The following is a 24834-nucleotide window of genomic DNA, read 5'->3' on the forward strand; positions in this document are numbered from 1 at the left end:
ATCTTGGTAGAAATAAAAGAGAGAGAGGCATCTTCTTCTATAATCCACACCCCCTGACCCCACCAATAAAACCTAAAGTATATATTTTGCACTGGAGGTCCACTGGGGTATGACTTGCAAAGATAACTTCTATTTGCCTGTTTTTGAATAAAGGAAAGTCAGGCGCAGAGGTACTGATGGCATGTAAATTAAAGATATGAGGTATCTCATTGAAATTCTAAAGATGTGCTGATCCTACCCCAGGATCAAAAGAGTTCTCTTGTCGTACTGGTGCTGACTTATTAATAAAGACCATGCTTTTATTTGATTATTTATCTAATCAGCATTCACTTTCAGTTTAAGCTCATTAAGTCGCTGGTAACAGAGTGGTGCTGAGAGTGTACTTGGTGGTAGAATTACATCCAAGTGAGACAGAGAGTGTATTCAGGGGCGGGCGGTCAGAAACAAAGGCAGAGCCTGCAAGCCCGTGTCACCCGAGTGGAGCCTGTGAACTGTCTGACAACCAAACAGAAAGGGTACCTATGTAGAAGTTTAGTTTTGTAGCGTAAAGGCTGAACGTTATAATTAAATACACTTAGTAAAAGGGAAACGAAAATGACAAGCACTCTAATTATTTCAACAACCGAGAGAATAATACCCATTCTTTATATGCTTTATGTTGGGGAAGCTTTCTTAACGGGCTTTTATGTGCACTTCTGATTACGCCCAGGTTGCTGGCTGCTGGGTGTGCCCAGACTGGCTCTGAGCGACTTGCATTTCATCTGTTTGCCCCCACAGACTGGTCTTCTAAAGTGCTCATAATATAAACCAGCCGAATAGTATCTCTTACGGAGCAGGTAGCCAATTCATCTTGTTCTTACCTGATGGGTGGTTGCCATGGTCAACTGCTAAAGATAAATCCTCTTCTTTAAGCCCATCCTGCCCCACAGATAGGAAATTCCACTTTTTGTTGGACTAAGAAGCCTCCAGCTGCCCCAGCGCCACACTGGAAGAGGGCCTGTGAACAGAGTGTGCAGTTAACTGAGGCCGGCGTGTCCCCTCCTTGGAAACGCTGCTGCTCAGACTTGGCACGGTAACGGGCTAAATTATTTATCCAGGCGGAAAAGAGGGAAAGCAGCTAAGAGCTTCCTGAGTTTATAGCCTTGATCCCTGGGTTCGTACTGAGACAGGAAACAGGCCAGGCTCCATAGGCAAAGAGAACAAAAAGGTTCCCTCTGAAGTCCTCTTATGTCTGCGTGAGTCCCAACCAGGGTGAAAATAAGCTGTTCCCATCAATCTTCTCGGATTCACTGAGTACCATGTGTCAGGCACTGTGAGATATAAGACAGGTGAAAAGTGGTCTTTGCCCTCAGTGAGCCTGTAGCATATCCACTAGGCCAGAGGAAGCTGAGGAAAAGTTAACTTTCTGGTTCATTCATTCCAGACCCGCACATGGCAGGCAGGCGCTGTGCTAGGTCCTGGGGTGCAGTACTGAAGGAAGATAGGAAACCACGTGACGATGCACGGAAGGACCATCCGACCAGCATGACGATGGGAAAAGGAAGTAAATCACACAAAAGAGGAAATGCCATGAGGTGTCATGTGATTAATCTCTAAGTGACACATTGAGTAAAGGCCATGTGATGAGAGCAGTCTCGGTTCTGGTCTTGGTGTTGCTATAAACAACAGAGCCAAGCCCTCACCCACACCCCACTGCACTGACCCTTCCAGGACCCTCCACGAGTAGCCTGAGGCCAGCACTCCCCCAACTTTGATTGGTCGTGTAGACCAGGTCACCAGATTGGGTCTGCATGGAATGAGGGCACCAAAGAGAGGACTGTCTCTCCTTCCAGGGGATGCACCTCCATCCCAGGAGCCACGCTTCAGATCAGGAAATATAGCCCTGACATTTAAGACCTTTCGTGGCGGTACAAAAAAGGTCACCTACAAACTTGTGCTTCTTATTACAGCGGATTGGAAATTCTTATGCCATTACTTTCCCATGCAGCGTTGTACTTAAAGTCACAATTATGTAAATGATATTTCTGCTACTTGCTACAGTCTCTGGACTTCTGAGTGTAATGTGTATCTCTTTTAAGGTACTTGTCGTGATGTCGCTATCTGTTTGTGTATATGGCCCTTTGCACCACATTAATTTTTCTTTTTTAAGTTTTTTCGGATGTGGACCATTTTTCAAGTCTTTATTGAATTCGTTACAATACTGATTCTGTTTTATGCCTTGATGTTTTGGCCGCGAGGCATGCGGGATCCTAGCTCCCCGACCAAGGATCGAACCCTCACCCCCTGCACGGGAAGGCAGAGTCCCACTCACTGGCCCGCCAGGGAAGGCCCCACCCCATTAAGTTCTTAATAACGGCAAGAAACATACCTCGCTCGTCCTTCTCAGCTCCCCATCCTGAGCATGCTGCCCTGCGAGTAACAGGTAATCAGGGAATATCTACCGAAGGAACTGTGTCACTCAAAAATGGAAGACGCATCACGCATTTGTGTTTGGGGCTTCCCTCCGACCCCCAAACCTGAAATTTACCAAAGACTGGCCCTGCTCTAATGGGGAAAAATTCCTGCCACTTAAGAGGGGGCCGTATCCGGCCACCGCCACAAGAGGAGCTGCCGCCATGTCCCCGCATCTGCAATGGATGGTCGTGCGGAACTGCTCCAGCTTCTTGATCAAGAGGAATAAGCAGACGTACAGCAACGAACCCAATAACCTGAAGGCCTGCAACTCCTTTCGCTACAACGGGCTCATTCACCGCAAGACCGTGGGCGTGGAGCCGGCGGAGGACGGCAAAGGGGTCGTGGTGGTCGTGAAGCGGAGATCCGGCCAGCGAAAGCCAGCCACTTCTTACGTGCGGTCCATCAACAAGAACGCCCGGGCCACCCTCAGCAGCAGCCGGCACATGATCCGAAAGAACAAGTACCGCCCGGATTTGCGTATGGCTGCCATCCGCAGAGCCAGCGCCATCCTGCGCAGCCAGAAGCCTGTGATGGTGAAGAGGCAGCAGACCCGCCCCACCAAGAGCTCCTGAGCAATCTGTCCCCTTCCCCAATGCAATAAAGCTGTCAGCTGACTTGCCGCAAAAAAAAAAAAAAAAAAGAGGGAGAAGGATTTCCCTGGTGGTCCAGTGGTTAGGACTCTGTGCTTCCACTGCAGGGGGCCCGGGTTCGACCCCTGGTCAGGGAACTAAGAACCGGCATGCCGTGCGGAGCAGCCAAAAATAAAAAATAAAATAAACAAGAAGAGAAAGAGAGACAGGCTGGCAATGATGGGGATGGAAAGGATGTTTGCCTCTCTAGCCAGGTCTGTGGAATCATAACGAACAGGAAGGCAGATGTCAGAACCGGGTCACCCTCACATTCAAACCGGAAATTCTTCCTCTAAAGGGAGGGTCATTGTGTGAGTCAGTGTTGGATGTTGTAGGTTATAAAGCCTGTGGTGGAATCAGCCTCATGGGTGAGCACAAACAGAATACTATGGATAAAACGAGATTAGCCTTGGCTATGGAGTCCACAGTAGACATTACCATTGCTTACAAATTATCTCAGAAGAAGCACCAGGCCACAGAAGCACACCAAGGTCCACGAGCCTGAGATACAGACCCGGCAGAAAGGGGGCACTGCCCATGGGGACATCTCAGCTCTGGTCACCTCCTTTCTGTGTCACCCTCTGCAGGTGGAATCGGCTGCATAGGTCGAGACAAGGGTCAGGTTCGGAAGTGCCTTGACACAGTGGAGATCTACAACCCGGACGGGGACTTCTGGAGGGAGGGCCCACCCATGCCCAGCCCCCTGCTCTCACTTCGCACCAATTCTACCAATGCAGGAGCCGTGGACGGGAAGCTGTACGTCTGCGGGGGCTTCCACGGAGCAGGTACTGGCCGAGTTTTAAATGTTTTGTAACCTCCTTTGATGTCGATTTTCACCTCCCTTAACTGACCCAACGAACAATCCTAAGAGCAGGGGGCACTGGCAAAAGCAGTGACCTTGGGCAACTCACCAACCTCTGACCTTGGGTTTTCACGTCCACAAAGTGGGGCTACTCCCTCCACGGGATGTCATAAGAATTAAGTGAGATCTGGTCTGTAATGTGTCTGGCACACAGCAGACACACAATAAACGTGAGTTGAACACAAGAGGAGAAATGGGGGAGGGAAGGCTAATGCCAGATTGTAGGACTAAAGGAGAGATTTAAAAATATGAAGAGGGACTTCCCTGGTGGGGCAGTGATAAGACTCTGTGCTCCCAATGCAGGGGGCCCGAGTTCAATCCCTGGTCGGGGAACTAGATTCCACATGCTTGCTGCAACTGAGAGTTTGCATGCCGCAACTAAGGAGCCCACATGCTGCAACTAAGGAGCCCGCCTGCCACATCTAAGACCTGCGGTAGCCAAAATAAATAAGTAAATAAGTATTTTTTTTTAAATAAATAAAAATATGAAGACCGCATGGAAATAGGGGAATGACCAGAAACGCGGGGGGTTAGCTCTGCATTTATTGATCTTTACTGAAATCCTGCCCTCGGAAAACTCTCTTACTCCCCACTACTGACACGAGAAATAAATTGCTTGAAAGCCTTTCTAAAATAATACCTAATCTACGTGTTTATTACCAAACTCAGCTTCCACATATCTAATTGCCACCATCATTGCAATCTACAGTACGGATTTATAGTTTTTTATAGTAACAGGGAGATTTTTATTCTTTATTTTATTTTTTAAAATATTTGTTTATTTATTTATTCTGGTTGGCTGTGCCGGGTCTTAGTTGTGGCACACCAGATCTTTTAGTCAAGGCATGCAGGCTGTTGGTGGCATGCAGAATCTAGTTCCCCAGCCAGGGATTGAACCGGGGCTCCCTGCCCTGGGAGCACGGCGTCTTACCCACTGGACCACCAGGGAAGTCCAGGGAGATTTTTAAATATGCACAAATTTAATAATTAACTGTCTCCAAAGTTTGATTAGTTGCATGAGTAAGTAAGGTAGAATGCAGCTACAGTAAAAATGATTAACAGTTTAATTCTAACCTTCCTAATAGAAGTACTAGGCCAGGACATAGCCAGGAGAAACATGCCCCAGGAGTACTTACAATTTTGGAAGCATGCCCCATTAAAATAGAGCTGCCCCTGCAGCAAAACCAAGCCTGCTATACGCCTCCCTTCATTTTTAAAGCACGGAATTACATGTAAGTTAAAGAATAAAGTTTTCATTAGAAATTAAAAGAGACTTAGGAGGTATATGAACCAAATACAACGAGTGGACCTTACCTGGCTCCTGATTCAAACAAATCTTGTGGAGAAAGATATTTTTCAGGTAATCTGGGAAATCTGAGTGTGGACTGGAGTATTAGAGGATATTAAGGAACGGTTAATTTTAGGTCACAATAATAATGGCATTGTAGTTTTATATGAAAGAGGAAGAAAAAGGAAAAACGTTATGAACGATGAGAGACTGTGTAGAAGTTTTTATGGATGAAAATGACATGCTGTCTGGAATTTGTGTTAATCTACTCCAGCAAATATTTTTTAAAAAGTGAATGGGAATGGGGGGCAAGAATAGATTTTACAACGTTGGTAAAATGTTGATCATTGTGAAAGCTGGATAATGGCTACAGGAGCTTTATTTACTAGATTTTTTTTTTTTCTTTCTGCACCACTCGGCTTGTGGGATCTTAGTTCCCTGACCAGGGATCGAACCCCGGGCCCTTGGCAGTGAAAGCATGAAGCCCTAACCACTGGACTGACAGGGAATTCCCTATTTACTGGTTTTTGTATTCTTGAAAGTCCCCATGATAAGAAGCTTCAATTTTTCTTTCTCTATTTGTTCTTCAGAGAACTTTCCAAAATGTTTTTTTTAACGGTTCTAATATCTTTTATATTACACATCACATGCTTGTGTAAAGGTAGTAACCTGTCACAGTAGCGAGAAACCTGGCAGGGCAAGGAAATCTTGTAAAGACCCCTGTTGCAACCCCATGAGTGAGGAGGCCTTGGAGGAGACAGGAGAGCGCCCAGGTGCAGGACCACTCGCCGCCCGCCCCCCACCCCCCGCCAGGGCCCTACTCTCCATCCCCTGGCTGCAGGCTTTCTCTTGACCAGAAGAGAAGGGCAGAGAATACAGAGGGCAGCCTCAGGACCTCCAGAGCCCCACTCCAGAGCAGTGGGGGGTAATTAGTGTCTAAGGATCTAGAAGATACTCTCTTTTGTCTTGTTTCCTTGTCCTATTTTCCTTTGTATAATACTGAGTTAGAGAATTGATATCCCCAGTTTTTCAAGAATGTCTGAACTCACGCTCTGAGCCAATGTCTTTTCTTGGAACTGTAATGGACTAATAATGCTTCCAGCCAGAGGGAAAGGGATTTACTATGCGAGCTCTCAAAGTCCCTTTTAACTATCTGGTTTTAAGATGGAAAATTGTCCCGGATTAGCTGAGTGAGTTGTCAGTGGGGTTTTATGGAAAACAGAACAATTGCATATTAGCGTGCCCATTACAAACTAGAGATCTCAGCGTCAGACCTAAAAAGAGGCACTGAATTTTCTCTCCTTGTGTGACACAAACCTACTCATCCCATTTATTTACTCAAAAAACCACAGTCAAGAAAGTACTCTTTTAATCTGTTTAGTTAATTCCATAAAAATGTATTGAAACAAACTGTTTAGAGGCACTTGGGCTACAATTTTGAGATGCTCAACAGTTGATGGGAAAGATAGACACCAAAACACGTAATAAACATAGTAATTGCATATTGGTTAAAACAGTAGGTTGAACCCCTCTGTTTTCTCCCACGTCCCACGAAAATGACGGTAAATGGAATGAACACAGTCAGACAAAGAGAAGAGGAGAGAGGGCAACAGCAACACAATTTAGGAAGCAGGAAAGCAGATGGATGAATAACTGCCCAGACATGAGACAGTTCAGTGCTAACCTGGCAACAGGAAAAGGAAGCACAAACCACAGAACCCCAGGGAGTCTTGGGGGTGGACAAGTCTGGAAGAGGGAATGAAGGTGACGCTGAAAACACGAGGACAGCGGAAAGACAGGAAGACCCCAATCTCCTGCCCTTCCCTCGACACTGAGATAAAGCCCCTCCTGCACCCCAACAAAGACCGAAGCTAAGGATGGGGGTGGGGGAGGCAATCAGTACTAAAAACAGGGAGCTGAAGAGAACAGCTACATACTGAATCTTGAGATCAGCAGCTTTCTTCATTTTCTGGCTCCCAGACGTGGGCAGCCATAACCTCCAGGCAGGAGACAGGAAGATTCTTCTTTGGGAATCTGACCAGCCCCAAAATAAGGCAAAGCCAAATCACCCCACAGAGAACCTCACAGGAAAGGCTTCCATGGTATCCCTCTCTTAAAGATGAGCAAACAGCTGGGGCTCGTCAGACCTTTGAGGAAAGCATGTACAGAAAAGACAGAAATCAAAACATAAAAGAAGAAAAGCAACTGGAGGAAACGGGCTGTGCCAGGAGGAGAAACGTCCTCGGAGGTTAAAAATATGACAGCAGAACTTATATATACAATAGAAAACTTGGAGTGTAGAGTGGAAGCAACTTCTCAGGAAGCAGAGCAAAAAGCAATTAGATAGAAAATGAGAGAAAAAGAAAGTAAGTCCATGAGGTCCAATCGTTGAATAGGAGTTTCAGTAAAAAAAAAAAAAAGAATACAGAAAATGGAGGGACAAAACATCCATGAAATAAATTAGGAAAATTTCCCAGAACTAAAGTTACCAGTTGAAAGGAAACACCTCATCCCCAGCAGAGTGGAAGAAAATGGACACAGAGTAAAGCACATCCCTGCAATGTCACAGAACGCCGGGGACAAATGAGGATCCTGAAAGCTGCCAGAGAGAAAGGACTCATCTCGTAGAAAGTGTCAGGAATCAGAATAGCACCACACTTAGGAAACGTGACACTGGAAGCTAGAAGAAACTTAAGCTAATGCCTTCAAAAACCCTAGAGGAAAGTTACCTTCTACCTACACTTCAGTACTTGCCGAACCTCTAAGTGTGGGAGCACGTTTTCAGACATGCAATGTTCCCAAAATTTATCTCCTGTGCTCCCTTCTGTTAGGTTTTGCTTCCCAACAACGAACACCTAAGCCAAGTACTAGAGGGCAGGGGGCCAGGAGACAGGATTAAACACAGTGGAGGGAAGCATACTGAGGGGAGATCCAGGGATGACAGCTTGTACAGTGGCCTGAACAGCCAGTTCAGAAGGCAGCTGGTCAAAGGCTCTGGGGGAGGGGACTTCCAGAAGAGAAAATTGATCAAATCTTAATATTCTGCAAGATTTAGACACTTGGAGAAGAGCAATGAAAACTAACAAAAATAAAACAATTGACTTGAGAGGAAACAAGCAGTTGTGCAGGAAAGGAGAGTGTGTCACCCGGTCATGTGTGAATAGCACTGATAACAATCACGTCTAATCATGTCAGTGGTAAACACGGAGCCTCAACCGTTCGGGGGAGTGGGGCACACACGGTGGGGATGTGGAAGAAAGCTGAAACCACATTTTCTACAGTGGAAGTCAGGAGTGCATGGCTTCATCTGAGAAACCAAGAAGTTGCAATAGGGACTTCCCTCATGGTCCAGTGGACGCGGGTTTGATCCCTGGTCGGGGAACTAAGATCCTACGGGCCACGGGGCAACTAAGCCCGCGTGCCACAACTACCGAGCCTCAACTACAGAGAAGCCCATGTGCCGCAAACTAAAGATTCCGCGTGCCTCAGTGAAGATCCCGTGTGCCACAACTAAGACCCGACACAGCCAAAAAAATAATAAAAATAAAGAAAATATTTTTTTTTAAAAAAAGAAGTTGCAATAGTATAAAATATGTTATTTATAGATGACAGTGTTCAGTGCCAGAAGAATCGGCCAGGTTGAAAGGCAGAAAATGGGGAGGTGGGTAGGACACAACCATCTTTAAGGCCTGAACCTTGTTGAGCTGTTTGGCTCTTTAAATTGTGCGCGTGTATAACTGATAAAACAAAAGCAAATTTGAGAAACATAAATAGAGTACATGTAAGAGAGGAACAGTGAGGGGAGTATTAAGGAAAATATTAGCAGGTGAGCCTGCTGGGAGGTAATCCTCTGTGGGTCTCATGCATCTCTGAGCATCTGGGAGCAGAGACACTGCCTGCCTTTGTTCTGGAAGACCCTTTCAAGCGTGTTTGTACAGCAGACAACCTTAGAAAAGAGAGACGGTGTCTCCCCCCACCGCAAGGGCCATTATAAAAGCTTCCGGTTCCTAAGCTTAGGGCTCCCCTCCTACAAGGCAGCCCACTGATTGTACAGGTGTCCCCTGACACTCTCCATGCTGCCCTGTGAGATTTGCGGCTCAAATAACTGTACTTTTAAAATGCGGACACACTGCCTGCTGCTGTTGCTACGAGCGACCCCATCCTTCCTCTATGACCAGGAGTTTCGTGTTGTAAAGTCTAAGACTCTTCACAGCTCTTGACAGACCTGTTGAGTTCTTTGACTCAGCAGAGGAAAGTCAGAATCAAAAACTCTGTTCTCCACCCCCAGCACAGAGTGAGGAAGCCAACATTATGTTTCCAAAAGATCAGAGCTCGTAACACCAACTCTTCACACACTTACAGAATATAGAAAAGGACGGAACATTTCCCAACTCTTTCTATGAGGCCGGAATTTCCCTGATACCAAAACTGGACAAAGACATGCCAGAAAACTACGGGCCAACATCCCTTATGAATACGGTTGCAAAAATGCTCAGTAAAATACTAGCAAGCTGAATGTAGCAACATACAAAAAGAATTATGCATTCTAACCAAGCAGGCTTTATGCCAGGAATGAAAAGCTGGTTCACCGTACAAAAATTAATCAGTGTAATACACCGTATTAGGCAGACCTGCTCTAAAAAAGGAAAGTTACAGAAAATTCTTCAAATGAAAGGCAACTGGTATCGCTGAGAAACTTGGAACCTCAGGAATCCAGGAAGACAAAGAGAAATAGTGAATACCCGGGTAAATATAATGGACATTTTTCTCCTCTTCAGTTCTTTAGCACATGAATGGCAGTCGACAGGAAAAATTTTAACACTGTCTGATAGTGTTCTCAGTGTGGGTTAGTGTTACACAGAGAGGGCTGTCTCCCTTGTGGTGACAATTAAACGTAATGGGGTAGGTAGGCTAAGGGACTAGATGGGAGTGAGGGGGGTTCCTGCACCCACTTGAAGTGATGAAGTATCAGCGAAATAGTCTGTTAAAAGTTACTGTACTCCTGGGCTTCCCTGGTGGAGCAGTCATTAAGAATCCGCCTGCCAATGCAGGGGACACGGGTTTGAGCCCTGGTCCAGGAAGATCCCACATGCCGCGGAGCAAGTAAGCCCGTGTGCCACAACTACCGAGCCTGTGCTCTAGAGCCCACAAGCCACAGTTACTGAGCCCACGTGCCACAACTACTGAAGCCCGCGTGCCTAGAGCCCATGCTCCGCAACAAAGAGAAGCCACCGCAGTGAGAAGTCCATGCACCACAACAAAGAGTAGCCCCCGCTCACCGCAACTAGAGAAAGCCCATGCACAGCAACAGAGACCCAATACAGCCAAAAATAAATAAATAAATATATTTTTTTTAAAAGTTACTGTAATCCTTAGAACGACTACCAAAAAACAAACTATACAAAGAAGAATGCTTAAAAATTCAAGATAAATTAAAATGGGATATTTAAAATATTCACGTAATCCAAAAAGAAGAAGGAAAGGGGAAACAGAGGAGCAAAACATAAAAGAAATAATAAAATAGTAGACCTGAATCCCAGTGTGTTGATGTTTACATGAAATACAATGGTCTTTTTTTAATATATAAATTTATTTATTTTTGGCTGCGTTGGGTCTTCGTTGCTGCGCGCAGGCTTTCTCTAGTTGTGGTGAGTGAGGGCTACTCTTTGTTGCAGTGCTTAGGCTTCTCACTGCAGTGGCTTCTCTTGTTGCGCAGTGCCGGCTCTAGGTGCACGGGCTTCAGTAGTTGTGGCTCACAGGCTTCAGTAGTTGTGGCTCGTGGGCTCTAGAGCGCAGGCTCAGTAGTTGTGGTGCACAGGCTTAGTTGCTCCATGGCATGTGGGATCTGCCCGGACCAGGGCTCAAACCTGTGTCCCCTGCATTGGCAGGCGGATTCTTAACCACTGCACCACCAGGGAAGTCCCAATACAGTGGTCTTTATCAAATCAATTCACCTCACAGACCTTCCACTTGCTTAATCTCATTTTTTAAAGTATTTTTCTTAAGAAAAAGAAAATAAAAAACTAATTTTCTCAAAAGCACCATTTCCTATTTGAACTCCTGTGTATCTCGAAGGGTAAAACACATTCTATGTTTCTTATAAATAAGCCCAGGGAATTCCCTGGTGGCTTAGTAGTTAAGACCCCACGTTCTCAGTGCAGGGGGCAGGGGTTCGATCCCTATTCAGGGAACTAAGATCCTGCGCGATGCACGGCACGGCCAAAGCAAAGAAAAAGGCCCAGAATACTCAGAAGTTTGTTTATAGTCACTACTTGGGATGCCAGTTACCCCTTGATCAAAAGTGATTTTGTACATCCATTCCTTCAGTCGGTGGAAAATATAAAATCTCTGATTAATTAACTGAATTTCCAGACAGCGGAAGACTGTTTCTGTGCCACGTGATTTTACAGTACGCTGATGTACCGCAGGGGGCTGCAAAGGACTCCCCCGCATCCCAACCTCGTTCACAGAGGCAACTGCACGTCCTCAGACGGTCGTGTGGCTTTGGTTCTGGTTTTGCCCAAACCGGGTCCCTCCTCTAAGAGGTGCTCACTGCGGTCACACCTTGGTTACACTCATGACCCTCTCCTTCCTGCTTGAGTCGGGGGCAGCTATATCACCCTTTTTGCTCCACCTCGCTACAGAGGGTAGGTAACACCCCCGCCTGAGGACAAGCCCACCAGCTGGACAGGCCAGGTCAGCCTGTGCTCAGTACCCCGTTTTATGATTTATGATTGACTGACATACCTATTCATTCAAAATGCAATGGAACTTGACATGGCTTATAGAGAGGCACACGACACAATAAGATAGAAATTAAAATAAATCAGGGGGCTTCCCTGGTGGCACAGTGGTTAAGAATCCGCCTGCCAACGCAAGGGACACAGGTTCGAGCCCTGGTCCCAGAAGATCCCACATGCCGCCGAGCAACTGAGCCCATGCGCCACAACTACTGAGCCTGTGCTCTAGAACCCACGAGCCACAGCTACTGAGCCCATGTGCCACAACTACTGAAGCCTGCGAGCCTAGAGCCCGTGCTCCACAACAAGAAAAGCCACAACAATGAGAAGCCTGCAACTGCAACGAAGAGGAGGCCCCACTCGCTGCAACTAGAGAAAGCCGGTGTGCAGCAACGAAGACCCAACGCAGCCAAAAAAAAAAAAAAAAATCAGGAAATGGGATGAAGGGAAAATAAAGACATATACACACCACTATGTATAAAACAGAAGAACAACAAGGACCTACTGTACAGCACAGGGAACTCTTCTCACTACTCTACAATGACCTATATGGGAAAAGAATCTAAAAAAGAGTGGATGTATGTGTGTGTATAACTGATTCAGTTTGCTGTGCACCTGAAACTAACACAACATTGTAAATCAACTATACTCCAATATAAAATAAAATTTTTTTTAAAGAGAAAAAAAAAGCAAGCCAGATGGGGGTAAAGTCGCCAGCGCTCTCATGCACTGGCTGTATGAGGTCCACCAGTTCATCTCTGGTCCCTCTAGAGGCCAGAGTTGAAAGGACCACACACCCAGCTACGGATTTGCAGTGTCCTCAGAGGGGAACAAACCACTGCTAGAGGGGCACAGCTTTTAAACGTGGAGAATTTCTCCCCGTAGCCTCATATAGGGCAGTGAGAAATGTCCTCAATTATATTTCTGTAATAAATAAAATGCAAGTCAGAATTTCACCGAAGAGCACGTCAGAAAAAAAAACTCTATAAGGGACTAAAAAAATATCCCACGTTTTCAGTTTTCTGACAGTCTCACTGAATTGAACGATGAGATCTAGACTAAGGTGGTGCTTCTCAAGTTTCTCTACTGAAGGATATCCAACAACAGGGAGCAGCCCTAAGGCACGTGGGGCTACAGCTGAGGCGTCTGCCACAATCACAGCATGCCTTTGGCATTGTCATCTTCAAACGCTTACGCGAATTCTTTATTTGCTTCGTATGAAATAACGTTTTCAGCTGCTGACCCCTGGAGGCAGCGGGCCTCAGGAGTTTCCTGACTCCTCGAGCGAGTAAGATGCTGTGGCATTAAGTGTCTGTTTTTGGAGAATCAACTGAACTGAAACGAGCTGACACTGAATTCGGCCACCGGTTTCTTCTTCCTTGTGAGAGGACAGCGCTTCAGGAGCCCAGGCTCACACACACGGGTAGGTACACAGCTCGCTCTCTGAGCTCCGTTAGGGTGGGAGCTTAGGAGAGCACCCGGACGGCCCACCGCAGTGTGTGCCCTGTCAGGCGGTCCTGGCGGGAGCTCGGATCCCCGGGGTGCCTTCTTCCTGAGTCCCCGGCCACACCCAAGTCTGGGACGACTCAGTACACTCTCCCCTTCCCAGTCAAGAAAGCTCACTCATTACCTTCTTCACTTCTTTGGCATTAATGCAGTAACTTTCATTCCATGTAAATTAGAGATTTCTAGGAAAGATGGTAATACACATACATCGTTTAAAAAAATACATCTCCCCAATAAACACTGAAATGAGCGAAAGGAAGCAAAATTAATGAAAACTCCGTCTACTCTAAAATTTTACAAGCCCCATCCTGCATTAATTTAAATAAACACATTGCAAGCCTTCATCCAGCTAAACCAAAACAAAACGAAACAGAAACCCAGGTGTGGGAGTGGTAAAACACATGTTGCAAGACAGCGGCAGTAAAGGAGCCAGAGAAGGCTCCTCCACCTCAACAGGAGGACGGGCAGGAAGAGGAAACGGTCGTCCCGGAGGTCTGCCCCTCGATGGGCGGCCCCTGGGTCAGACCCGTCAGCCTCGCACCGCCAGGGCTCTGCGGGGAATGGTGGTTTCCAGCACTGACGCCTGCCAGCAGCCACAGCGAGAAGGCCAGTGGCAGGGCCACCCACACCCCTCTCGGCTGCCCTCAAGCTGCCGAGCTACCTTCTGTCCAGTAAATCCCCACTTTGCTAAAGCCGGACAGAATTCGTGTCTGCTGGTGCCACCAGGAACTCTAACAGACTCAACAAGCATGATTCCTTTTGCACTTAACAACACAGCTCAGAGACATATAAAACAGAAACTACACAAACCACAAGATAAATGGATAAATCCTCAAGAACTGCATGGACTTTGAGACACCTGTCTCAGAAAGTCACAGACCCAAAAGATTTTTTTTAAAAAAACTAAAGGAAAAAAAGATTTTGAGCTTCGTGTCTACGTAAGTTCTTAATTTAAGCTAATTACAATTAAATAAAAGATAAAAATCAGCTCCTCAGTCTCACACTTAAAATGTGTCTAGTGGTTTCTGTATTGGACACTGCAGATTACAGAACATTCCCTTTATCACAGAGTTGTCCTGGACGGAGCTGATATCAAAAAGATGTGGTGTGTGTATATTTCTATTCCATGGAATATTATTCAGCATAAAAAAGAAAGAAATCCTGCCACTTGCCCCCCAAGGATGAACCTGGAGGACATCATGCTAAGTGAGACAATCCAGACACAGAACAACAAGTACCACGTGATCTCACTTGCACGTGGGATCCAAAGTAATCCAACGCACAGAAGCAGAGCGCAGAAATGGCGACTGCCAGGGCCTTGGGGGAGGGGACATGGGGAGACACTGGTCAAAAGCTACAGACCTCCCGCTATAAAGTGAAGACGTTCTGGGGGTCTAATACATGGCTGGTGACTCTAGTTAACACTGGGAATTCCCTGGCAGTCCAGTGGTTAGGACTCGGTGCTTTCACTGCCGTGGCCCAGGTTCAGTCTCTGGTCAGGGAACTAAGATCCTGCAAGCCGCGCCACGTGGACAAAAAAAACAAAAAAAGTACTGTATTGTATACCTGAAATTTGCTAAGTGTTCTCAACACATACACACACACACACACACACACACACACACACGTAACCATGTGGGGTGATGGGTGTGTGAATTAGCTTGATTGTGGTGATGGTTTCACAGCGTGTGCACATCTCAATCATCACATCGTGTACCTTAAATGTATACAATTTTTGTCAATTGTGCCCCTACAGAGCTGGAAAAAGTAAATACTCACTTCCATACCTAATTTTGTAACATGTTCCTTAAAGAGGGCCTCCCAAGTCATATAAGCTTTGGGTCCCACAGAGCCTGTCTCCTCCTGCCTTATCAACAAGCTGCAGGAAACACAGTCCCACCACGTCCTTCTTCATTCGAAAGGGCTCAGTGGTCTCGAGCACAGGCTTTGAGGATCACAGATCTGGCTGGGAATTCCGGCTCTGCCACTTCTAGCCGTGTGCCTGTAGGCAGGTCCTCTGAATCTTAACCCTTAGTCTGAAAACAGGGGTAAACTGGTGCTTGCCCCACAGGGTGATGTGATCTAACACCTCAGCGCACCCGGCTCACAGTGAGCACAGCACACGCAGCCCACTGTAAGCACACAGTGAGTGTCAGCTATGACTATTTTTTGGTGTTTTTGGAGTGAAGGTTCATTCAGGAAATGCAGGTGAAAAAGGGCATTTTCAGACAAACAAAAGCTGAAGGAGTTTGCCGTAAGAAGACATCCCCTACAGTATGTACTTCGGCATAAGGAAAACTGACCCTGATGAAAAGTCTAAGATGCAGGAAAGAATGAAGAGCAATGCAAGTGTAAATACGCGGGTCATTCTGTGAGCATTTACCGTACAGAACAGTAATAACAATGTCTTTCACAGTCTACAGATAGAATGAAAATGCACATCAACAAAGGCTAATAAATTGGGAGGGAAGTAAATATAATTAAACTATTCTAAGGCCTTCCAAGAGGATGGTCAAGGTATTGCTTAATCAGATCTTGGTAAGTTGGGTGTGCAAGTTTTAATCTAGGGTAACCCCCACCAAAAGAATAGAAATGGGGGTGAATTCCCAGGAGATCCAGTGGTTAGGACACAGTGCCTTCACTGCCGGGGCCCAGGTTCGATCCCTGGCTGGGGAACTAAGATCCTGCAAGCCACACAGCTTGGCCAAAAAAAAACCGAATACAAATGGGGTTTATAATTTCTGAATCAGTGGAGGAGAAGAAATGGAATGATAAAAAACACTCAGGGGCTTCCCTGGTGGCGCAGTGGTTGAGAGTCCGCCTGCCGATGCAGGGGACACGGGTTCGTGCCCCGGTCCGGGAAGATCCCACATGCCGCGGAGTGGCTGGGCCCGTGAGCCATGGCCGCTGAGCCTGCGCGTCCGGAACCTGTGCTCCGCAACGGGAGAGGCCATAACAGTGAGAGGCCCGCGGACCATAAAAAAAAAAAACACTCAGTCCAAAAGACAGCATTAAAGGAGAAAAGAACGAGTGAGACAAGGACGGTTCACAAATGGGATGTTAGATTTAAACCAAAATATATCAGTTATTGCATTAAATGTAAATAGACTAAATGTTCCAGTTAAAAGTCAAAGATTATCAGAATGTTCTTTAGAATTGTACCTTTGCTAGTTATGATATTAGTCAAAAGAATTCTAATGGAACTTATTCTAGAGTAAGAGGGTCAATTAAATGATAAATTTATAAATGATAAAATTTGTATTCACTTAATAACAGACTCAAAATGTGTACACTAAAAATTGACAGAACTAAAAGGAGAAATAGACAAATCGATAATCTTAGTGGGATAGCTTCACACAGCTCTCTGAGTAACAGACAGAACAAGCCCACAAAAAGCAGTAAATATGTAGAAGATTTGAATGACATGACCTAATGGACATATATGAACAACTATAAAACCCACATCCTTTACAAGCGCACATAGACCATTTTCAAGTATTGACTGTTATATGCCAGGACAGGGCACTTTTCCATACATTATCCCCTCTTATCATCATAAAGTTGTGAAACAGTCGTCTGGGCTGGCAATCTCCCATCTGCCCTCCCAACCCACTCACCCCTTCCCTATCTTACTCTGTGTCCTGCAAAGCCGACCTGTGTGGGCTGCATTCACAGGCTCCTTTCCCCTCTGGCCTCTGGTTGGGTTTAGCCAGAATTGTTGGGAGAAAGAAGGGTAGAATAAGGGCATTTGTTCTCCCCACCCCTCTGCGGGGCTGCCGGGAGGGTCCCTGGGGATGGCTAAGCTCCAGGCAGCTGCCCTCTCCAAGTTCCTGTTCCCACCCCTCACCCGCGGCCTTCCAGGTGGCAATGGTCCAGCTGCTCTTAGTCCTGGGGGCTGTGCCATCCCTCGTGGGTCTTCCTAAACGCTACCCACACCTTTCCAAACTCTCTTAAATTGCCCAGTTAGACTGTGCCATCTGTCTCCTGCGAGGACCCTGGCTGTATCCCAGCATCCTATCTGCAGTTAAGGAAACGTAAGCTCAGGGAGGCCAGTGACTCACACGAGGTCGTGAGACCTCCTCCTACAGGTGCAGAATTAAGGACAGTCTCCCCCCTTCCTGGCATCTTTAATAAATCGTTAACACGACCCCGGCACATCCCTTCCACTTGAGACAACAGTATGCCCTGTCAGTGTGTCTGAATAACTCCTGAATGTGAGTGGTCACATGGCCTTTCTTGGTTTCTTAAACATCAGAAACACTGTGTCTTCCACAGTACAGTATTCAGCTGTTCGTTAATTCATTTCTGCTGCATAATACCTTTTAGAGGAAGTTGTTTAATAGCAATGATGACCTCTGAATTTAATACTGTGTGATATTTGATATTTTGTTCTCTGCTGTTTTTCAGATCGCCACGAAATTATCTCCAAAGAGATATTGGAGCTGGACCCCTGGGAGAACCAGTGGAATGTCGTAGCCGTCAACGCCCTCATGCACGACAGCTATGATGTCTGCCTGGTGGCGAAGAAGAATCCCCGCGACCTCATCCCCCCCCCTTCAGAGTCAGTGGAGGAGGGTGGGGGGCACTGAGGTCTGTGTCTCTGTGGGACCCCCAAGGTGTCTGCCAAGGAGGCACTAGGGATGGAGAGCCCACAGCATGTGTGGGACGTGTGCATTGCATGCGTCGTGACCCGGTGCAGAGCGGCGTGCACTGGGCGCTGCAGGGGGTGTGTGCAGAGTCCGCCCTCCGGTACCCAGGCTTTGCAGTGTCTTCCCCAAGCTTGGAGGGTAAGGATGGAACCGCCTGCTTCACCCACAGTTGAGCATAATCAAAAAAACAGCCACTCCCAAAATATAATTTAGGGATGACATTTAAATAACATATAGAAATCCATCTATTTTACTTACTGTCTATGCTTCTGGAAGCCCAGTGGATTCAAAGAATGCATTTTGGTAGCTATGCTTCACCAATTTCCCAGGAGTTTCACATGCATAAGGCTCTTGTTTAAGCAGGAACAGTCGGTAAATTCCCTAGAGCTTTCCCAGGGGAAGACCATCCTAGACTGAGACACTTTCTTCGGTGCAGAGCTGTGTAACTGTCATGACTGCTCCCCGTGTCCCCAGGCTCCAGCTGCTAACCCAGGCAGGAGGGACAGATCCATGGAAGCTGGAGCCAGTTGGAAACCTGCTTCTGCCACCACAAAACAGGACCAGTCAGACCCAGGGCGAGCTGTCGCGAGTAGGCTAGACTCTCAGAAGGCAGGGCCACACCTGTGTCTTTGCAGGTGTACCCCAAGTGCCCATGGCAGTGCCTGGCACATGCGTGGGTCTTTGGGTGGCCAGCATGGGGATGCCCCTGCTCCAGCCACGTGATCACAGTGGAAGCTGCTAGTTTCCCTGGATGGGGCTGGGGGCGTCCTCGTGGGAGGGCCGTGACTTTTCTAGATGCACTGAGTTCGGGATCTAGGCTCTCGTCCCAGCTCTGCTTCTTAGCACGCTGCATGATTCTGGGCAGCCCAGCCTTTCTAAAGCCTTATTCTCCTCCCGTGCAGAATGGGAAGGAAAGTGCTCCCTAGGGTTGTTGGAGAATTGAGTGAGGAAGCGCTGAGCACGGTGCCTGCGAGACGCAAAACAGGAAGCATTCTTTAGCTGCCGATACTTTCATTATCATTACCGTCGTAATCAGCATCCCCCGAAGCACAGTGCCCAGAACACCCGGGCTTGGTGTGGCATCTTGGGGTTCCAGGGAGAGATGTGCATGGGGTCTGAGATTGCTCTGAATCCCCGGCCCCTCCAGGTCCAGGTGGGGTACGGATAACCCAGGGTTTCTTTTCGGCCCTGGATGCTGCTCCTCTGACCCGTATTGGTAACTCTGCCCTCCTGTTGTTGGATAGCGTGAGAGATTCTGCCTCAAACATGTCCCTGTCTTCCCTGTTCTCCCCTTAATTGAAGGCTGTCCCAATGTGGCATGGGAGGACTCATAAAACTGGGACTGTCTGCTAGTTCTGTTCCTTGTGAGACAGGATCGTTAGGCGCTGAGCAGGGGGCACGGGGGAAGCGGTCCGGATGCTGACAGAAGCTGCAGCTGCCAGTCACGCCGGCTCAGTCTGTGCTCGTCAAGGAGGCGTCACTGTTCTCACTGATTGACTTTATAATGAGCATTAAATAAAATGTCACTGATGGAAGGTCGCTTTCATTTTGGTTTTCGTCCTGCAATTCAATGTAATTTTCATCTGAGGAGGGGACGCTCAGCACCTCCTGGGCAGGAACCAGAGTCAGGGATGACCAGCCTCAAGGACATCGGGAGCGAGGCCCAGAGGCCAGGACGTGTGAGGTGGGCAAGGGCGGGAGGGGGTGCGGTTCCCAGGGCGGCTGAAGCACCAGAGGAAGCCGAGGAAGCCAAGACAAGGAGATGGGGCCACAGAGAAGACCCCCAAGGCCACCCCAGGAGCCCGGCCTTGGTGTGTCAGCCACACGTCTCCCGGCGAGGAAGTCCTTTAAGACCGTCCCCCACAGTCCAGTGTATTCGAGTAGGGTGACAGCAGACACAGCAGATGGGCAGGAGGCCTCGCGGGAGCCCGCGTCTCAGCTGAACCAGCCCCATAGCAGTGGGAGCCGTGCAGGGCCAGTGCAGCTGGAAGGAGGGCATCGGCAGTCTGCCACAAGTCAGAGTCAGAGATGACGGAAGTCTGAGCACAAGAGCACAGTGGGTCAGCAAAACCGAAAGACCAGAAAATCTTTCAAAGGGTGGTGCCCCCTCCACCAGGGGTCCTTAGAGAGAGCCCCAACCGGATGGCCTATGCTGTCCGCCCCAGGCCCTGCTGGAGCACCAAGAGAGAAAAGCTGAGGGGTGCACAGTGAAGGCGCCCCACTCCTCCGCCAACACCAGCACACCCCGCCGGGGGGCCCCGGCTCTTCTTGTTCCCAGCTCACTGGCCATCGCAATCCCGTTCCCGTCTCCGGCGGTCAGCTTAGCAGAACACGTGGACCATTCAGGGAAGGAGACATAAGGGAGCTCTATGGAGGGGCTTCGGGGAGAGGCCTTCTTGCCCTTTGACAGACGTGGAGAAGAAGACGTGGGCTCTTCTGCTGAGACTTTTCTAGGCTGCGGGGCCCCTGGAACTGCAGAGACTGCGCTGCCGTGAGGAGCGGGCTGCAGCTGGTCCAGAGAGCCAGGCGGGATGGGGGATGGGAAGGCCCTGGTCCTGGGCGACACAGCAGAGCCACAGGACTTCCTGCTAGACGCTCACTGTTAGGATACATGTTCCTCATTGTTCAGGCTGCCTGGAGTTACTTGCAGCCCGAGATTTCCGAACGATACTCGAGCCTTCCTCTGCCAAAGTCTCTTTTTCCTGCGATGACACGTCACCTCTGCCAAAGGGGAGGGCTCAGCCCTGGTCCCTGGGACGTCTGGTGATGAGGTGCTTTGGTTCTTGCAGTGAGGAGAGGTGCGCACGCCTGGTGAGTGCCCGTGGTTCACGATCCCGAGCCATTTCTTAGCTATCTCTAGGATATTTCTTTTCTCTCTGAACTTTGACGTTGTTGATTACTGCATATCCCACCCACCACCTGTTTTTGTAAATAAATTTTATTAGAACACAGTTATGCTTACTGTGTACGTATTGTCTGTGACTGGTTTCACACGGCAACAGCAGGGCCCTGGAAGTGCAGTAGAGACCTCTGGCCCTTTCAGAAAAAGTCTGCCAACTTCTGGTGTATTCCATCAAACTTTCTTGAGGAAAAATACTGAGCTAAGGGACTATGTAAATTATAAAGGAATATACATGCATCTTCCTCTATTTTTACATATATAACATTTTACGTATATATAAACATATATAACATGGTTCCGTTCCATTCTTCTCTCATTCAATAGTGTGCTTACAAAGACTATTCCATACGCTCTCCCTTTTTAACAGCTACATAGGATTCCACCATTGATGCAGCATAATTTCCTTAACAAACACCATGCGGTGGATGTTTCCGCTGTTTCCTCCAGCTGTTCTTTTTTTTTTTTTAATTTTCTTGGCTGCACCCTGTGGCATGTGGGATCTTAGTTCCCTGACCAGAGTTTGAACCCACGCCCCTTGCATTGGAAGCTCGGAGTCTTAATCACTGGAGCACCAGGGAAGTCCCCTTCTTCCAGCTGTGCTTGAAGGGGACTCCATTCTTTGCTTTAGGCTCTGACACCAAAGTCCAGGCTGGGGGCTATTTAGGAGGTGGGGTCTGCATTGCACTTAGGTTCTCTACAGAAGCTCAGGAGCGTTAGGGGTGGATGCAGGAGCCTACCTAGCCGTGCTGTACGTGGCCTCAGGCCACTTAGAGACAGGACAGGTAGCAGCCACGTCGTCGGGGAACAGACCAGTCTCCTGCAGGAGGGTCTGAGCTGGGCAGGGGGCCATCGGGAGTGAGCGGGCAGGGGGCACCTGAGAGGACACCCCTGGCAGGCTGTGCCCATCCTGCAGCGCCAGAGGCTCAGCGGTAGATGGTCTCCACCGGCCGTGGAGCCCAGGATAAATACGCGGGTTGGAAAGAGCTAACAAGCTCCAGTTCCAGGCCAAACATGAGGCTTTTCACACCAAGGCCACCAGTTTCAGATCGCAGAAAACCCCACCGAAGGCTTGTTTCTCAGCCTTCCCAGTGCTGTGGGTCTGTAGAGCGACATTCCAAAAGGGAAGTGCGCCAGTGCAGGACCTGCAGCCTCTGAGAGCGTGGACCAGGGAGGGGCGGGGGCGGCCCCCAGCTCTGAAGAAACCACTCTCTCCCCTTCTCCACCTCTGCTGAGCACACACCAGACACTGTCAGGTTGTCGAGAATAAAGCAAGCGGCCACCACGCCATGGAGGGATTGCTCAAAGGGAAGGTGGTCAGCACGTTCTGAGTGCTTTTCCAGAGCCTGGCCCTGCTCCCCATGCGGTCACATCCTGGAGGAGAGAAGAGACCTCAGGGACAGTGAAGTGACCTCCTGTGAGGGGCTGGAGTCCAAACCCAGCTCTCCAGGCAAGCACGCAGCACAGCCCATCGCCGCCAGGTGTCGCGCTGTCTCACACCCGCGTGGTTCAGAAGTCCACAGAGGGTCTCAGGGAGCCAAGGTCAGGGCGTTGGCAGGATGCGCTCCCCTTGGAGGCTTTGGGAAGAACCCACGTCGCTGGCTTTTTCAGTCTCTAGAGGCCACTGGTGTTTCTTGGCTTGTGGCTGTTCCTCCATCTTCAAAGCTGACAATCCATCTTCACATCTCCTCCTCCGACACCCCCCTTCTGATCCCCTCCCACCGGTGAGGACCTGAGATTGCGCTGGGCCCACACAGATATCCAGGACCACCTTCCCATCTTAAGGGCATCTGATTGGCAATTAATTCCCCTTTGCCATCAAAGGTTCCATGGGTCAGCATGCACACGTTTGGGGAAAACCATTGCTCTCCCTACACACCATCTAACACGTAGAATTGCCCATAAAGCACATCCGTTCACAGCCTGTGTGGGATTTCACGTGGATACCAAGGGCCGGGGCCACTGGGACACAACAGCAGGTGTAAATGCAGGCGATGTCGGAGACCCCATGACATCCCTGTGGGGGACAGTGAGAGGGAAAGGTTCCCCTCACCTGCGGAATGACCTGCGGGATGACCTCCATTCTGCTCTAACAAGGGCCACAGATTCAAAGAAGTAAGGTGACCACTACACGTGAGCCATCACATAAGTGACTCACTTCTCTGAGCAAAGTGACACTAACTGCTGGGGCAGCCTGGCGTGGGGGGGTTGGGGGAAGTGGTCCTGGGGCCAGTCCGCGGGGCAGGTGACTGGCGGGCTTGGGCGTGCTGGATAGATGAACACAACGGGCATTCCAGACCCAGGAGCAGCCTCTGCTGAGGCCCCGCATGGGGAAGGGTGTGGTGGGCAGTGTGAGGGCAGGCAGCCGCACTGGCCAGGCTGAGCGGGCCCGGTCACCATCCTGGGGTCCGGTCATCCCCTCCTGGGGTGCCTACCCACTCCCACCCCCACACCTTCCCCGGCTGGCATCTCCCAGAGCCTCAAGAAGCTGAGACACACGGTCAGTGAAGCAGCTCCTCCCCCTGGTGGCTGGACCGGACAGTGTTCCTGCCAACAAGGCTGCAGCTGGGAGCCCTGACACCAGGACACGCTCCCTCCCTGGGGGCCAGGGAGCCACCTGCAGGTGCAGAGCTGCTCGGATATCACCTGGATGGCTGGGCTCAGGAGAAGCTAGAACCTGGGACAAAGTCCCTTAGGGTTGTCTACAACAGGGAACAGAAAGAAGGCCTATGCCTACGAACGGGTAAGCAAAAAAGCTGGGAAAATGGGCAAAGAGATGAACACATTTCACAGAAAGGGCGCCTGGACTGGCCAATAAACTATGAAAAGGTGCTCGACCTCTAGGATCAGGGAAGAGCAAGTCCACCTGGAAGAGGGACCACTTCACGCCCTCGTGGGCAGGAGCGGAGGCAGTCCTGGGGGCGCTGTGCTGGCCCCGCGGTGGATGGGCTAGAGAGGCCCGAGAAGCCCCTACGGAGAACAGTGTGGCGCCACGGGCTCAGGCCCCACCCACCCTCCTGGAGGCCGAGCCGGCGCCCTCCCTCCCCCTGCCACCAGCTCTCACCGACACTCACAGCACTGTTCCTGCGATGGGAGTAAGGAAACAAACCAGTGCCCTGGACAGGAGAAAGGACAAGAGTCCAGGTACAGCTGTGCTCGGAAACCCCCGCGGAAGTGAAGCAGACCAAACCAGAACACACATCTGTGTGGACGAACCTCAGAGACAGAGCACCGAGCGAAGACAAGCAGTGAATCATCAATTCTGCACTACGCCACGCCGTCAGGCTTAAAACACACGAAAGGACGCCGTTTGACTTAGAGAGCCGGCTGTGTGTCGTAGACGAGTAACAAGCTGGGTGGAAGGACTCCGCCGACCGCGGCTGGCGGCCGGGAGGGAGAGAAATAGGGTGCAGGAGGCCTTGGGGGCCGCTCACCCGAGCCCCACCATGGGGGGGCCCTCCCAAGGCCAGCCAGCGATGCCAAGTGCACCCCGACACAGACGCTCCCGACGTTTCCTTTTCGGTTCCCTTACCATCCTCCCTTCTGTGTCAAGGACAGGTCCCCGTGGGGTGAGGACATCTTGACATCTCTCCAGCATGAGCTAATTCCCCCTTACACCTGGAAGACCGGCCTTTCTCAGACAATCGGGCAGATGGGGCTAGAACCTGAGGAAGCACTCGTGGGCTGGGGGATTCCCAAACTTCAGAGTTTAGAGCAGAAGTCGGCAAACTTTCTCTGTAAAGGGCCAGATAGTAAATATTTCAGGCTTCGTGGGCCAGATGGTCTCTACCGCATAGGCTTTGCTGG

The 24834-nt window shown here is 49.1% G+C and overlaps 2 protein-coding genes across 2 annotated transcripts in view; both read left to right on the plus strand.

Moving 5' to 3' along the window:
* Positions 1–18068, plus strand: part of KBTBD12 (kelch repeat and BTB domain containing 12) — a 44524-nt gene extending 26456 nt beyond the window's left edge. The window contains 2 exon segments of the mRNA XM_032649002.1: positions 3671–3868; positions 17887–18068. Of these exon segments, the coding sequence (XP_032504893.1) occupies positions 3671–3868; positions 17887–18068 (380 nt within the window).
* LOC116762236 (60S ribosomal protein L28-like) lies at positions 2584–3094 on the plus strand. The gene has a single exon (XM_032649004.1). The coding sequence runs from the start codon at positions 2616–2618 to the stop codon at positions 3024–3026; it is 411 nt and encodes a 136-aa protein (XP_032504895.1). The 5' UTR covers positions 2584–2615; the 3' UTR covers positions 3027–3094.
* Positions 18069–24834: the final 6766 nt, after the last annotated feature.

This window comes from Phocoena sinus, chromosome 11 (genome assembly GCF_008692025.1).
Source record: "Phocoena sinus isolate mPhoSin1 chromosome 11, mPhoSin1.pri, whole genome shotgun sequence".
In the NCBI taxonomy this organism is placed as follows: domain Eukaryota; kingdom Metazoa; phylum Chordata; class Mammalia; order Artiodactyla; family Phocoenidae; genus Phocoena; species Phocoena sinus.